The 14,993-nt window shown below is 36.8% G+C and overlaps 7 protein-coding genes across 7 annotated transcripts; 2 read left to right on the forward strand and 5 right to left on the reverse strand.

The window, feature by feature from the left end:
- Nucleotides 1–156: 156 nt before the first annotated feature.
- On the reverse strand, nucleotides 157–3,846 carry SMC3 (cohesin subunit SMC3; the record flags this gene model as incomplete). Its single annotated transcript, XM_056223450.1, has 1 exon — nucleotides 157–3,846. The coding sequence occupies one exon, from the start codon at nucleotides 3,844–3,846 to the stop codon at nucleotides 157–159; it is 3,690 nt and encodes a 1,229-aa protein (XP_056077468.1).
- A 321-nt stretch (nucleotides 3,847–4,167) lies between these two features.
- JEM1 (Jem1p) lies at nucleotides 4,168–6,117 on the forward strand (the record flags this gene model as incomplete). Its single annotated transcript, XM_056223451.1, has 1 exon — nucleotides 4,168–6,117. One exon carries the CDS (start codon nucleotides 4,168–4,170, stop codon nucleotides 6,115–6,117), a length of 1,950 nt encoding a protein of 649 aa, XP_056077469.1.
- A 108-nt stretch (nucleotides 6,118–6,225) lies between these two features.
- PSF2 (DNA replication protein PSF2) lies at nucleotides 6,226–6,861 on the reverse strand (the record flags this gene model as incomplete). The annotated part of the gene is made up of 1 exon (XM_056223453.1): nucleotides 6,226–6,861. One exon carries the CDS (start codon nucleotides 6,859–6,861, stop codon nucleotides 6,226–6,228), a length of 636 nt encoding a protein of 211 aa, XP_056077470.1.
- Nucleotides 6,862–6,972: 111 nt separating this feature from the next.
- Nucleotides 6,973–8,838, forward strand: ARG2 (acetyl-CoA:L-glutamate N-acetyltransferase; the record flags this gene model as incomplete). The annotated part of the gene is made up of 1 exon (XM_056223454.1): nucleotides 6,973–8,838. The coding sequence occupies one exon, from the start codon at nucleotides 6,973–6,975 to the stop codon at nucleotides 8,836–8,838; it is 1,866 nt and encodes a 621-aa protein (XP_056077471.1).
- A 191-nt stretch (nucleotides 8,839–9,029) lies between these two features.
- On the reverse strand, nucleotides 9,030–11,681 carry SMKI10G1380 (metallo-dependent hydrolase superfamily protein; the record flags this gene model as incomplete). The annotated part of the gene is made up of 1 exon (XM_056223455.1): nucleotides 9,030–11,681. One exon carries the CDS (start codon nucleotides 11,679–11,681, stop codon nucleotides 9,030–9,032), a length of 2,652 nt encoding a protein of 883 aa, XP_056077472.1.
- A 276-nt stretch (nucleotides 11,682–11,957) lies between these two features.
- UTP18 (Utp18p) lies at nucleotides 11,958–13,733 on the reverse strand (the record flags this gene model as incomplete). The annotated part of the gene is made up of 1 exon (XM_056223456.1): nucleotides 11,958–13,733. The coding sequence occupies one exon, from the start codon at nucleotides 13,731–13,733 to the stop codon at nucleotides 11,958–11,960; it is 1,776 nt and encodes a 591-aa protein (XP_056077473.1).
- Nucleotides 13,734–14,054: 321 nt separating this feature from the next.
- SMKI10G1400 (S-formylglutathione hydrolase) lies at nucleotides 14,055–14,954 on the reverse strand (the record flags this gene model as incomplete). Its single annotated transcript, XM_056223457.1, has 1 exon — nucleotides 14,055–14,954. The coding sequence occupies one exon, from the start codon at nucleotides 14,952–14,954 to the stop codon at nucleotides 14,055–14,057; it is 900 nt and encodes a 299-aa protein (XP_056077474.1).
- Nucleotides 14,955–14,993: the final 39 nt, after the last annotated feature.

Genomic DNA, 14,993 nt, shown 5'->3' on the forward strand with positions numbered 1-14,993 from the left:
AATCTCAAATTTATTGTTTAGTGACAATATCATTCTAACAAAGAAAAGTTAAATCTTTAGGAAAAGAGAAACTGGTATTAATTACATAAGATTAGCTAATTAGTAATGCAAAACGAAGGCCTTTAAAAATAAACCATTAAAAAAAAAAAAATCCCCTCAAACTTCAGCAAATTTATTGCTACCCCTTATAAACCCGATTGCTTCTTCTCTATTGACTTCAATAACGGTGGATATTTTATTCTCGTACTTAACGCGGAAGAATTTGTCTGCAACTTGTAACATATCTGTTCTGAATGTCGTGCAGATAAACTGAGCATTCTTTGACAATTCCTTTATTAACGTAGCGACAGCAGTTCTATACTGCTTATCTAATGCTGCATCAATTTCATCAAACAAGTAGAAGGAAGCAGGGTCAACCATTTGGATTGCCAAGATTAAAGCAATGGCACATACTGTCTTCTGACCGCCTGACAGTTGTTCTACATGTAATTGCTCATTTTGTTTAGAGTTGAAGGAAACAGAAATCGAAACACCAGTGTACATAATGTCGCCATCCTTGCTACTTGTTCTTTCACTGGAAGCGACATCCATATCATCGTCAATACTATCCATCTGGTCCTTAGTGTCATCTCTGCGATGGATAACCAATTTAGCAATACCTCTAGGTACCAATCTTTCGAAAACAGCTTCAAAATTTTCAGAAACCTTTTGGAAAGTAGAATCAACCGCATTAACTTTTTGTTGTTTTAGCTTAACAATTAAGTCTTGAATAGAGTCTTTAGACTCATCTAACTCTGAAGCTCTTTCTGAAAGGTCCTTGCGTTTTTCGTCAAATTTTTTGAAGTTCTCAAATGCTCTCTTATTTACGTTCTTCAAACCTGAAATCTCTGTGTTCATATCGTTTAGCTTCTGTAATAACTGATCACTTGTTATATCACTGAAATCATTCACGAGAGCATCTTCCGGCAATAGTCCGATTTCTCTAATTCTTTGTTGCAATTCTTCCCTTCTAGTAACCAATGTTGTTTTCTTGATCATCGTCTTTTCCACACTTTTTTGGAAATTGTCAAGTTTTTTTAATAGCAAACGCTGCTGATTGTTCGCCTTTTCTAGCAGTTTTTTATTATTAGTTTCTTCGGCAACGAGCTTTTCAATTTCCCTTTGAATGGCACTTAATTCTAATATAGCGTTCTCATGCTGCTTCCCGACACTTTCCTTCTCTAATTGCAATTCTTTCAATTCATCTTGCAGACCTAAAATAAATGCGTCACCAATTTCAGACACCTTAGCTTGAAGGTCACTTTCCTGCGGAATAAGTTTAGAGTCCAATTCTGCATTCAGTGAATCAATATTTGTGGTTATACCTTCTAATGCCTCTGATGTAACATTTAACTTATTATGCACTACGCCGATTTCTTTTGTTAAAGACTCTAGCTTTCTCTTCTCTTCTATCGAGAGTTCGCTATCGAAATTCTGGAGCAAATCATTTTCGTATGTTTTCAGCTTTTCTTGAGCAAATGTGAGATTTGTATTCAGCTTTTCTAATTTAACAACAATAGCATTTAAAGATTCCTCGAGAATCAATTTTTCGTTTTTTTTGGTGTTCAGCGATGTTCTATATATCTCAATGTTTGTCAAGACGGACTCCCTTTCATTAGAGACTCTTCTTATACTACCATTTACCTGGTCAATTTCGGCATCGATATCATTTAGTTCATTCCTTACTATTTCTAGTTCATCGATTATTTTCTTGTGCTGGCTTCTTGATTCGTTCAAGTTCTTTAACGAATCCAAACGAGTTCTTTTGTGTTGGTCAAGATACCCACCTGTAAGTACACCTCTTTTGTCCGCTCTGTCACCATCCAAGGTGATAGCATTGAGCTTATGCTTTTTAGCTAATTTTAAACCTTGGCCCAGATCTTTAACGACAATAGTTCTTCCGAAGACATGTTTAACGGCTTTCTCAAATCTGGGTTGGTATTTAATTTTCTTTATCAAGGGGGTAAACTGAATCTGAGTGGTGGTATTTGAGGGGAATTTAACATCACTGTCTAAAGATAACCTGTTTAATGGGATAAAAGTCACTCTTCCACCTTTCATACGATATAATTCGTTCATAATTAAAGTGGCTGTTTCCTCGGTATCTACTACAACATGAAAAAGAGAATTACCCCCGATCACTTCAGCACATGCTTTGTATTTATCATTGACCTTAATCAGTTCACCTAATGTCCCAAATACAGATTCCGGTGATATCTTTAATTTCTCTGTAATTTCTTTAACATTTATTATACCGTTCGCTAACGACCTGCTCATGGTTTCATTGACATTACGTTGATTTTGATTGACGTCACTTAGTAAAGTTTCCAAGACTGTTTGCAGTTTTTGTTCCTTTCTCCACAATTCTTTACGGGTATCTAAACTTCCATTCAGTTTCTGCTTCAAATTAATCAATTCCGAATCAAAATCTTCTAATTGACCCTTGATGTCTGGTCCATTTACAGAATCAATCAACTCTTCAATCTCTCCATCAATCTTAGAATATTGTTCCTTAAGAGAGGCACGCTCGGTTTGTAGTTTATTTCCTTGTTCATTTAGGTTTTGAACTGAAGATTTCAATTCTTCAATTTCTGAATAAATCCACGCATCGCGTTCCTCCTTTGATTTAAAACGAGCATATTCTCCTTTTTTCAAAATTAAGTCTCTTTGCTTTTGCTGTAAGGAAGCCAACTGGAGTTTGTACATTGCTTCTTCCTTTGTAAGCTCTTGATACCTAGGCAAAATCTTCGACAACTTTTTTTTCCTCTGCCGAATTATGGATTTGATCTCTTCCAAAGTCGTGCTATCCAAGCTTCTCTGCTCACTGTTTGACTCAATTTGTAGTTCAACCTCTTTTATCTTGACGTTAACGTCGGTTAAATTCTGAGAAGTCTCAGACTCCCGCAGTTTTGCTTGCTGTAAATCCGTTGTATTTTTGATCTTTAATGAAGCCTCGATATTCGATAGTTTTTTGGAAACTTGTTCAATCATATCTTCTCTTTTATCCAACTCTTGAATGTATTGTTCAGAAGAGTATACAGTATTGTTGTAATCACCATCTAGCCTTTCCATCTGATTGATAACATCATTCAGTTCTCGGTCATACAAAGTGTATTGATAAATCTTTCTCTTACGCTCCAACTCATTGTATTTTTCCAATTCTTTACGTTCTTGTTCCATTTCAGTTAGTTTTGAATTCAGCTCATCCATTTCTTTATTAATTTGAAATTTTTTCTGTTCTGTTTCCTCCATCTTTTTCAATGAAGCCTTCAATTTGACTTCGAACGACTTCGCTCCTACAACATCTTCTAACAGCTGCAATCTTTCTTTATCCTTAGCATTAGTCAAAGCAACTATTTTACCCTGTGGCACTATATTATAAGGATTATTCATTGAAAAACCAGCAGTTTCCAACATCCTAACTATGTCTCCCTTAGTCACATTTCTGTCATTCAGCTGATAGTCATCCTTTTTCAGTCCTACTGTCCTTCTAATTGTCACCTCGTCATCACCTCTCGAAAGCACACCAGAGGGCAATATCATGGAATGATCCGGATCGTGGAATACAATCTCTACTGAGGCACTCATCACTGAACCACCCGAGCCTTGATGGATAAGTCCCTGCCTTTCCTCTCTCTTGAGATTAGAGTAATCATCACTCAGAACAAATCTAATGGCAGCAAAGAAGTTAGATTTACCTGATCCATTAGACCCAATGATAACATTCTGATGCGGCGAGAAATTATCGATAATTGTTTCGTTTCTGTAGGTTTTGAAACCCTTAATAATCACTCTCTTGATATACATCACAGACTTGAACTATTTCTCTCGCTCTACTGGGCACTTCTTTCAGAGAAGGTTGCGAAACTGCATGAATATGAGGTTGAAAACTCATCTAAAGTGAAGTTTATTCTTTTCTTTACGCGTCGCGTTCTTGAGACTTTTTTCTGTGGGTTCCTAACAATGAAATGTGACAGGTGTACATATCGATAGTTGGCGAGAAGAAATCATAGCTACTTAAAATTGTTTCGAAAGGAAGGATTTAGTCGTAAGAGCGGCCCAACAAGTTCTGCTCATCGTTTGCTTGTTCTAATATCAAGGTTGGTCAGAAGGTCTACGAGGAAAAGTATGATACTGATTGCAGGATACTGTCTATTGATCTATAGTATTATTTTACCAGCATTGATATCGGCCACTAAATCATGTGATTTAGATGAGTTGCAAAAATTAAACAAGAATTTGAAAGTAGACACTGAGTCATTGACAAAATATCAATGGATTGCAGGACAGCTGGAACACAATTGCTTGACAGCAGAACTTGAAAGCGAGAATATCACAGATGTTATTCAACTGGCTAATCAAGTATACTACAAAATCGGGCTGATCCAAATGTCCAATGACCAGCACTTGAGGGCCATTGATGTATTTGAGAAAATCATAATTGATGAAACTTACAGGGATTCTTTTGGAAGGCTAGCCGAAAAGAGACTTCAAGAGCTCTATATGGATTTCGGTATGTGGGACAAAGTGCATCAGAAGAATGAAAATTATGAAAAATATTTGTCTTTGAATGAAACCATCAGAAAAAAAATACTGTCCAAAGATGTTTCTGTGGAGAAAGATATTTCTGAGCTACTTCGCATAACACCCTACGATATTAATATGCTCTCTACGCACATTGATGTTCTTTTCCATAAATTAGCTGACGAAATTGACATTTCATTAGCTGCTGCCATCATTTTGGACTACGAAACAATCCTTGACAAGCATTTGGCCACCCTAAGTTTAGATAGTCGACTATCTATCCATTATATAATATCTGTCTTACAGACATTCGTGCTTAACTCAGATGCATCCTTCAATTTAAGAAAGTGCTTGTCTATTGATATGGACTACGATAAATGCAAAAGGTTAAGCCTGACGATTTCTAAGTTAAACAAAGTGAATCCATCCAAAAGACAGATCCTGGATCCAGAACTGTATGCATTCGAGCGCAGAGAATCCACATATTGGGACATGATTATTGATTTCTACTTGAGGGATGAAAAGCCATTTATTGCACCGATGAAAATTCTCAACAAGGATATAACGTTCAAGAACAATTACTCATTTTTAGAAGAGATTATCAAACAATTAATACAAGATGTTCAACTATCGAGACCCTTAACGACAAACTTATTTGACGATTCTTCAAAAACAGATTATACGTCCAAACCAAAATCATACTATCATACTGATTATCTAGTATACATTGATTCTATTCTTTGTCAGGCCTCTAGTATGAGTTCAGATGTTAAAAGATCTAAATTGACTGCACCATTTTGTAAAAAAATACTAAAGTATTCATTAACATTAGAAACATGGAACCACTATCAAGATGCGAAGTCTCAGCAGAAACGTTTACCTGACACAGTATTGGACGACGTATGGAATTCTAATCCTCATTTATTAATGTTTATGATCAATTCGATTTTGAGAAAAAGTAAGTCTAAACACCACTCCCAGTCGGGAAGGCAGTTACACGACCAGATAAACAAATTCTTTCAAGATAACGGCCTTTCGGAGTCAACCAATCCATATGTAATAAAGAACTTCCGATTATTACAGAAACAATTACAAACGTTTAAAGAGCAGAAGCATCGGAACTTCAACCAGCAGTATTTTCAACAACAACAACAACAACAGCAGCAGCAGCAACAATACCAACGACAACAAGCCCCCCCACAAGGGTCTAGTTATGACCCAAAAAAGGACTATTATAAAATTCTAGGAGTTTCACCTAATGCTAATTCAAAAGAGATAAGAAAAGCATACTTGAACCTAACAAAAAAATACCATCCAGATAAGATAAAGGCAAACCATAATGACAAAAAAGAATCAATTCATGAAACCATGTCACAAATCAATGAGGCATACGAAACATTAAGCGATGAGGATAAAAGAAAAGAATATGATCTTTCCAAGTCTAACCCTCGCCGAAACACATTTGCTCAGGGGCCAAGACAAAATAATATGTTTAAGAACCCAGGAAATGGTTTCCCCTTTGGAAACAGCTTTAAAATGAATTTTGGATTCTGATAGATTACGTTTAATTTGCGTTCACTAGGATATCATAGCAAACGATATATATAAATATATATGGGAAAACCACTGAGTAGTCTGATCTCTATAGAGTTAGCCATCTTTCTAAGTATTGAATTCTTCATCGTTTTCACCACCGGTAAGAGATGCGGAGTGAATTTCTCGAAGTTTGTCCATGATTTCAGTAATGAACGGCCTCAGCTCATTGATTTCTAGAAGGCTCAGATTATCCAATTGTAAATGAGACTCATTCAGATATTTAAGACCTTTCAACACTTTAGCCTGCCTTATTTCCCTTAAATCTTGTATTTTACCGCGTAATTCGTGAATGGGATCATGAAAATCATCCTTGGCTTTACTGAAAAGTATACGCGCCAAAACAAGCCAATTCCACGGCAGTTCACTAAACCTATCAGGATGAGTTTTCTCGTACTGTATTTTTTTATCGAGCTCTTTCGTTGTTAACCACTGTGGTGCTACGATACTACACTTGGATTGCTGCTTCAATAGAAGGGCGATCCAAAGAGCTACTTCTGTGGAACGCATAGCTACCATATTATTTAAAGCTTTATCATCCGTAGTAATCAGTTGCCAGCTGGTATAGTTTCCTGCTCCTCTATCATTCCTATGAATTTTTTGGCGTGTTGTTATTCTGGGAAAAATCTTTATCGGTTCATTTTCCACAATAAATTGTATCTCTTCTGATGAGAAAGTCTGCTGCAAATGTGCTGGTAATGACATATTTTAAAAATTTGCCCTATGTTGAGTTGGTGTGCCAACACTATATTTTATAGAACATTTTTTATTTACCTTTAAGCTTACGTTTTAGACGATTGATTTTTTTTTATTGCAATGGAAATATCTCAAGAAATTTCATACAAGAAAAATAGCTTTAGTCATCACTGCTCTTCGAGTAGAGTCATAAAGAGAAGTTTCGACAAAATTGTAAAAGTACACAAATTCAAGGATAGGGTTGTCAATCGAAAGGATCTCTCGAATACTTTTGTCATGTGGAAGAACATATTTACGCAAGGATTCAAGTATAATCAACCCAATGCATCTTCAAAAAACTTGATCCTGTCCGTTCTAAATACGACAGCTACCAAAAGAGAGGCTAAAGATTATCTCTCAAAATACACCAAGGGGAATGGTCAGCATAATTACTGCTTGTTTTTCATTAGGGACTTGCATGAAGTGGGGCCTGCGATTTTGTCTCAGTTTTCAAGTGTCGTAAAGAGACTAGGAATGCTAGGTTTACGGCCCATGTTTGTAATTCCACCATCACTATCTCATGTAAATATACAGGCTGAGTTACTTGATAATATTGTTACAGGTGCTGGTTTGAGACCGCTCCATCTTAAGGAAGGTCTAACTAAATCTCGTACTGGGTTATATCATTCCACTTTCTCACAACAGAGCCGGTTCTTCGATATGGCAAACTCAAATTTTATACCAATTATCAAACCTTACGTGTATAATGAAGAGACTGCGTCGGAATTTATGACAAAAGATGTCGTGAAGTTCATGAATTACCTATGTCAGGGTGATATTCCGCACATTGATAAATTCTTTATTCTAAATAAAACCGGCGGTATACCCTCAGGGGAAAGAAATGATAACGCTCATGTATTCATAAATCTTTCTCAAGAACTCAAGCACTTGTATTCGTCGCTGTCTTATAATATTAGCACCCTGAGTAAACGAGAACCACGCTCACAAAACTTGTTAGACAGGATGGAAGTGCTTGTTAAAAAAGACGAAATATCTTCTCTAGAATATGAGTATCATGATCATCTAGAAGACCTATTACTGATGGATACAGTTTTATCAAATCTAGCGCCTACAGCAACAGGATTAATCACAACCACCAATGCCGCTGCATTATCTTCAGACAGGAAAAATCCGTTAGTATATAATCTACTAACAGACCGGTCATTAATTTCTTCTTCTCTACCGAGGTTTAAAAAATATGGGAACGAGATGGAATCATCAAATAATTCCTTCGATGATCATACATGGTATGAGCTGCCACCCCAACCTGGAAACGGAACTGCTTCCCATTCAGATGCTGTCTTAGTAACAACTGTCCTTAAAAAAGGTGTACATATAAAAACTTATGATTATAAGACTTTGACTCAATTCAACTCAGTTGGCCTTCCAAAGGAGTTTTACGTGCCAGAAGCGGAGACAAAACCCTCTGCCAATATCCCAAAGTTGGATATCAATAAATTCAAATCTATCATTGACCAAAGCTTCAAAAGATCTCTAGATTTGCATGACTATTTAAATAGGATTAATGGACGAATAGCTACAATCATTGTCATAGGTGATTATGAAGGTATTGCGATTTTAACGTACGAAGGCTCTGAAAATAACCCATTTGTTTATCTGGACAAGTTTGCTGTTCTCCCACATTTGAAAGGCTCTTTGGGTATTTCTGATATAATCTTCAATTTGATGTTTAAAAAGTTTCCCAATGAGATTCTTTGGAGAAGCAGGAAAGACAATGTTGTGAATAAGTGGTACTTCCAACGTAGTGTTGCTGTACTAGATTTGTCGGTTGACTTGGATCCTGAACACAATGATAAACAGCAAAGCCAATTTAAGTTATTCTATTACGGCAACCCCCAATACGCTAAGAAGGCTCTACGCGATAAGACACGTTTAAGAGAAGTCATGAAATCTGTCAGAGACATTAAGCCGAGTTGGCATAAATAAACAAAATACCCCTCATGGTTAATTTTAGTGCCGTTAAACATAAATTATTAAGTATTCAACTATAAATATTAAGACGCATATTTATCTCGAACTTTTCTTGATTTTCCATTTTTAAATATAAAAGTGTATATGTACATATAATCCACATATGACCTTATAATGCAAAGTTGATGCTTTCCACTTGTTCTTACTTACCATATTGAATTAATTACTCCAAAGTGATCCCGAATGAAGTTCCACTCTTGATCGAACGTATCTTTTCTGTATCTGCGTCTAATCATCGGAACGTTGTGCTTTATTGAAGTGTCATCTGCTGTATCGTACCAGTTATCTATTCCGCCGACGTTCTCCTTAAAAAAGGGAGTTTTTTTAGTCCCAACACCAATCCAATGGGCTTTGTACCAACCTTCATATCCGCTGGATAGTATACTTGTTCTTGATAACTCGCATAAATCTGTAGGGTTTAGCAAGTAAATACTAGCTGCAACGCTGTATTCTTCAATTAAAGGTTCTAAAGTGTATGAGCTATTATAAAGAATCGATTTGGATGATAATGAAATTTTCAATCCCATTTTGAACATTTTCATAAAGGGATTTGTTTCATATGACCTTTGTTCGCCAACAGTAATGTCTCTAGAAGGATTGATTTTGGTTGTTGCCTGGTCTTTCAAGTAATCATGTTCTAGAGGTACGTTCTTATTCTTTAAGGAGGACGATTTTTGCGAGTTTAACAACGAAACAGAAGATAATGGAGCTGCTAGGATTGGGATTTGGAAAAGGTAAAAGAGATATTGAATCATTGATGCAGTATCCCAAAGCGGTTCTACCTGTAACAAACCACCATTACAGAGTAATAAGTTGCACACTAACGATTCAACTTGATCTGTAAAATACAAGTCCACCCCAAACTGGGAAGTTCTACTAGATAATGGGGAACAATAATTTCTCAAAGAGATCGTATTTTGAAGATTTTGTGACCGAAGAAAATTTACTTTCGATAGATTTCTGTAAATATAATACATGTAATGCGCAACAGTTGGATTATCACCTTGCGCGACCCAAAACTTTGGCTTACAATTCATATCCGTAAATTCCTTCCAGTAATATTCATCTGACTCTTTAATGACCAAGTCCATGGAACAAACATTCGATAAAAAAAACTGCAAACCGATGGTACTTGAATCCACCGATGAACCAAGCATCTCCTTCTTTTCTAAAGCGAACAAAGGATTAAAAATAAGATCCAAAAATTCTTGAAAATTTGAAACGACATTTTCCTTGAATAACTTGGGAAAAACTCTGATAATTTGTATATTCCAGCGAATATTATATGATACTAACTTCCATCGCAGCAACCATTGCGAAAATATACTGTACCAATCTTCACCCTTGGAATAAAATTGAAAATTAACAGATACTTGGGCCAATTGGTATTTTGATTTTTCTAGAATATGAATAACGTATTTTATGAAAATCTCTGCTAGGTACTCACCTTCGATCAAATTATCAAATTCAAGAAATACCTTAGCTAGCAGATAAAATCTCATTTCTTTACCTTCCAGGTTTGCCACTTTATTAGGAGTTAAGTGATAATCTATTAGATAGACATTTTTATACCAATCCAAGAATTCATCATCTATCAACTTCAACCCTATCGCGATAGGTTGGTCAGTGGAAGAACAACCATACTGAAAGATATCCCTCAGCGTGAGCCTTCTTGATGATCTCGGGTCTTGATAAACTATTCTGTCAGGTTCCAAGTTTATTTTCTCCCAGATATATTCACTTAGTTGACGTTGAGAAATACAACCACTTAAAGATAAATCTATATCTACCTTACGAGAATTATAAAAGTCCCTGTATGGAACATTTTTGTTGGCCAGAATTTCTTTTTTGGAATTCAAGTACTGAAATAGTTCGAATTTGTTTAATAAATAAGATAGTCGTTTTCGTGAGATTTCATTGAATTTGTGAGATTGAATTAATTCTATGATGTATGCAAAATCATCCCTAAACTCTTGAAATGTAGGAACATCTGTTAAATACTCTTCCTCTTGTTGCTTTTCCTCACCAGAATTGAACAAATATGGATTTTGCGTATCTTTTTGCTTGTTCAAATGGAAAACATATTGCTTTCTGTAATGATCTAAATCAAAATACTCGCCAGTATATGGTACTTTAACCTTATCTTTTCCTTTCGAGTTAGAGCTCGTGTAGTAGTAGTGATCTGTGAAGTAACTTGGGTAATAGTAACCATGATGATGCGGTGTATCGGCCCCCGTTCCGGCAGCCACACCATCTTCATTAAAATCAGAATCAGAGAGATATTGGAATCTTTTGTCGTCTTCAAATTTCCAAAACTTAGGCAGTGGTTTTGGATATAGAAACCAATTTTGAACATCATTCTTAATGTTCGAGATTCCATCTTGTTTGGAAGCAGTAATGTATCTTTTTCTCATTTGAGAAACCAGTTCAAACGGACTAACGAATAAGTTCTTAGTGTCCTCATCTGTTGAGAGGCTATGTGATGAACAAAAGTCACCATTCTCACTATTTCCATAATGATGAGGAACTGAAGGAACTGGATCAATCTTGTTCTCTTCATCCTCAGGATCGAAAAACATGGGCGAACCTAAAACCATTTGCCTGTCAAAGGCCGTAGGCAAAGAGATCATATCCATATCGTCGACGGATATTTCCTTCTGTTTCAAAGCTAACGAGGGAGCATTACTGTGATTCTCTGACAAGATCTTGACTTCTTTATTTTTAGTCTCATTGGGCTTAGTGATTGAATTCTGATATTCATCAAAGAGTAACGAGGGTCTTCTCTCTACCGCCTGCATAATTCCCACCGAGGTAACGAAGTGATGAGATAAGCTAGATAACTCTTAGAGAAGCATTGAAAAGATATTCTAGCTATACTCTTTGAACACAATGTCCCCTTTTTCCTCCATATAATAAATTTCTCGGACAATTTTTCACCATTTGAATGAGACGACAGTAAAAAAAAAGTAACATTAGGTGCAGTTCTAAATTCCCGGCCTTTCTTTTAACAATGATGTCTTGTATATATATTTTTACATTACTGATACTTTTTACGTTTGTCTATAAAGTGGAAATCAGTAGTGGTTTAATTTCCAGAGTCTAACTTTGCCTTGTTCATTGCCTACGGCCAGTAACTCACCAGATGGTGAAAATGTGACACTGGTAACTTTACCTAAGGGTGTACCGCTGGTGGGCCAGTTACTGAATACGCTACAAGTGGGTAAATGGACTAGCCTCAATGCATCCTTGATTGCGCGAGATGCTATGCACAGTATTTGACCATCAGGAGAAAATTGTAGATTCGAAATGGTAGTCGTTAGCTGGTCCAAGGAGGCGACAGGTGCAGGAACAGACGAGGTTGTGGTACTGTTTCTGTCGTAAAGATTAACAAACCCACTCTCACTACCCACTGCAAGCCATCTATTTTGCTTTATTTTGTTTATTTGACGAGCTGGAGAAATAGCTGTTGTGCCACCACCGAGTTGAATCTTCGTTATTCCCACACCGCCTTGGTCCTTCCATCTTCTTATGACATTACCGTTATTGTTCAGATCAAATTCCCACACTTCACCGTAGGTATTTACTGCGACCAAAATAGTTCTGAACTTATTGTGTGAAAGAGGTTGATAATCAACACAGAAATCAGTTATCACACCTTCTATCTTGCAGCCCATTAACCACAGTCCCGAAGTGGCATGTAAGATGTTAACCCAACCATTATTACCTTGTAAAAGAATAATTCCATGAACGGAATTGGTTTGTACGTTCTGAAAGTGTGCCATTTTGAAATTTTCAAAAGATCTTTGAGTGGATTCATGTCCATACAATCTAGAAAATTTTTCAATTTTAGCAGTCTGTGATTGTGTTAAGTTTTCTAGAGATAAGTCCCAGGAGTGCATATACCTTCTTCTACCAGCAGTGAATATATTCTGTTGATTTTGGTTTGATAGAGCGGCATAGAAAGTACATGTTTGAATTGGAGATCCGACTAGATGTAAACTTGTCACTAGATGATTTGTTTTCCCGTCAATATGATAAATTCTTAGCGTCTTATCGTACCCACCTGTTAGCAACAAAGGCTTCGAAGGATGGAATGAAAGAGACTGTATAGCCGAATGAGACGGGTGTGATGCATTTGCATCTCCAAGGCGCAAAATGTCAAGTCTCTTGGGTGGCAACAGTTTAGAGTTCGATAGTGTGTCTTTATAATTGTAAGTGGTTGATAAGATCTTTGTTAGTGCATTGATATCACCATTGATAACATTATTAGAGCTTTCTTCTTCATCGTCCTCTTCTTCATCTGTTCCAGAATCGGATTCATCATCCACCCATTTTGGTCTTGGATATATTTTTTCGAACTGAGACCTCAACCTATTGATATAATGAACACCATTAATTATAGATTCGTTATAGGAGCTTCTTAATTTCTTGGTTTTGTTCGTTGTGAGGATAGGCACTTTTATTCTTTCATCATCCGAATCTACCCAAGCAGCTTCATCATCATCAGAATAATCATCACTTGAAGAGTTATCTTCCTCGTCCACATCCATTGCATCCTCATTCTTATTCTGAGTATCTTCGCTGTTACCATCATCCACAAAAAATAACTGGTCGTTGTTAACATGGTCTAAGTTACTATTCTGTGCTTCATCATCCTCACTACCTTCAAAATCAGCACCGTCATCTTCTTGATCTTCAATGTCCATTTCTTGTTCATTGAAAATGAAATCAGCATTGAATTTAGCGAGGTTTTCTTGTAGATCTGTTGTATCACCGAATACAAACTTGGCTAGTAGTTGTTCTTCTTCATCTGGTGGAGGAACATTAACATTCATTGCCGTGGTTGCCATTGTTAGTGTTGGGCTGATATTCCTTGAAGCTACACTTCCAAAATCATACACTCAAAGTACAAGTAAAGTTCGATGAGATGAGGTGAAGTTTTTTTTATTTTTCATTTTTTTTTCATTCTAGTTTATTATTCAGTTCGTCCGATGCGATAACTATTATTCAAATAATAACGGTAGTCGTAGAGCCTACAGATGACATACGGTCTACCCTCAACTTTCTTTTCAAGTATGGCTATGTTCGACAACTTTATTCTATACACGTATGTTTTACTAAATATATAGAGAGGTGTCATTAAAATGCCGCGGTGAAATATGATATCTCGTTCAAATCAAGCCCAGGTTTTTGGCATGAAATTCAGCATGCTCAGGAACAAAAGTGCTGATAAAGTAGTATGAATGATCGAAACCGTGCACTTTTTTAACTTGCACATGGCCTTGCCATGAAGTGGATTTCACAGCTTCAAGAAGCAATTCTGGTTTTAAGTGCTCTTCCAAAAAGGGATCTGCGTCCCCTATATGGATCAAAATCTTGTCGTCGCCCGTACGTCTTACATTCTTGATTAGTGAACACGGGTCGTAAGCTTGCCACTGTGCCCTTTCGTCTCCTAAATAACCTTTAAACGCCTTTTGACCCCAGGGAACTTTTGAAGGATTCACGATAGGTGCGAAAGCAGAACAAGATTTGTACCTCTTTTCAGAATAACCCCTCAAATACCCACTGAGGGCACCAAACCCGCCCATAGAATGCCCTGTAATGGCAACATTATCTTGGAAGTCTAACTTTGCGACGCCATCCTTGTTAAAATGCGAATCTAATGTTTGTGGCAGCTCTTTATGAATATAGTCATACATCATGTAGTGCTGGGCATACGGTTCTTGAGTGGCATTAACATAAAACCCTGCACCATGTCCAAAATCCCACGAGCCCTCAGGATCACTGGCCACCTCGTCACCACGTGGGGACGTATCTGGGAAAACCATAGCGAATCCGTATTTATCAGCTTGGAATTGCCAAAAGGCCTTCTCAGAGGCGTTGTCTGGCGTACACGTCAACCCGGAAAGAAAAACCACAGTAGGGATACGTTCTTTTCTTGGCAAATCCTGAGAGTAGTACTGCTTGGGTAGATAGACATTGACATTCATACTAGTCTTGGTAGAGATTGACTTGTGTGACAACTTGATTAATTTGCCACCGCAGACAAAGACTTCCTTAACAACCTTCATATTGACTATTTAAATTGCTTATATGTATTTCATTCGTGC

Source organism: Saccharomyces mikatae, assembly GCF_947241705.1.
Source record: "Saccharomyces mikatae IFO 1815 strain IFO1815 genome assembly, chromosome: 10".
Lineage (NCBI taxonomy): Eukaryota > Fungi > Ascomycota > Saccharomycetes > Saccharomycetales > Saccharomycetaceae > Saccharomyces > Saccharomyces mikatae.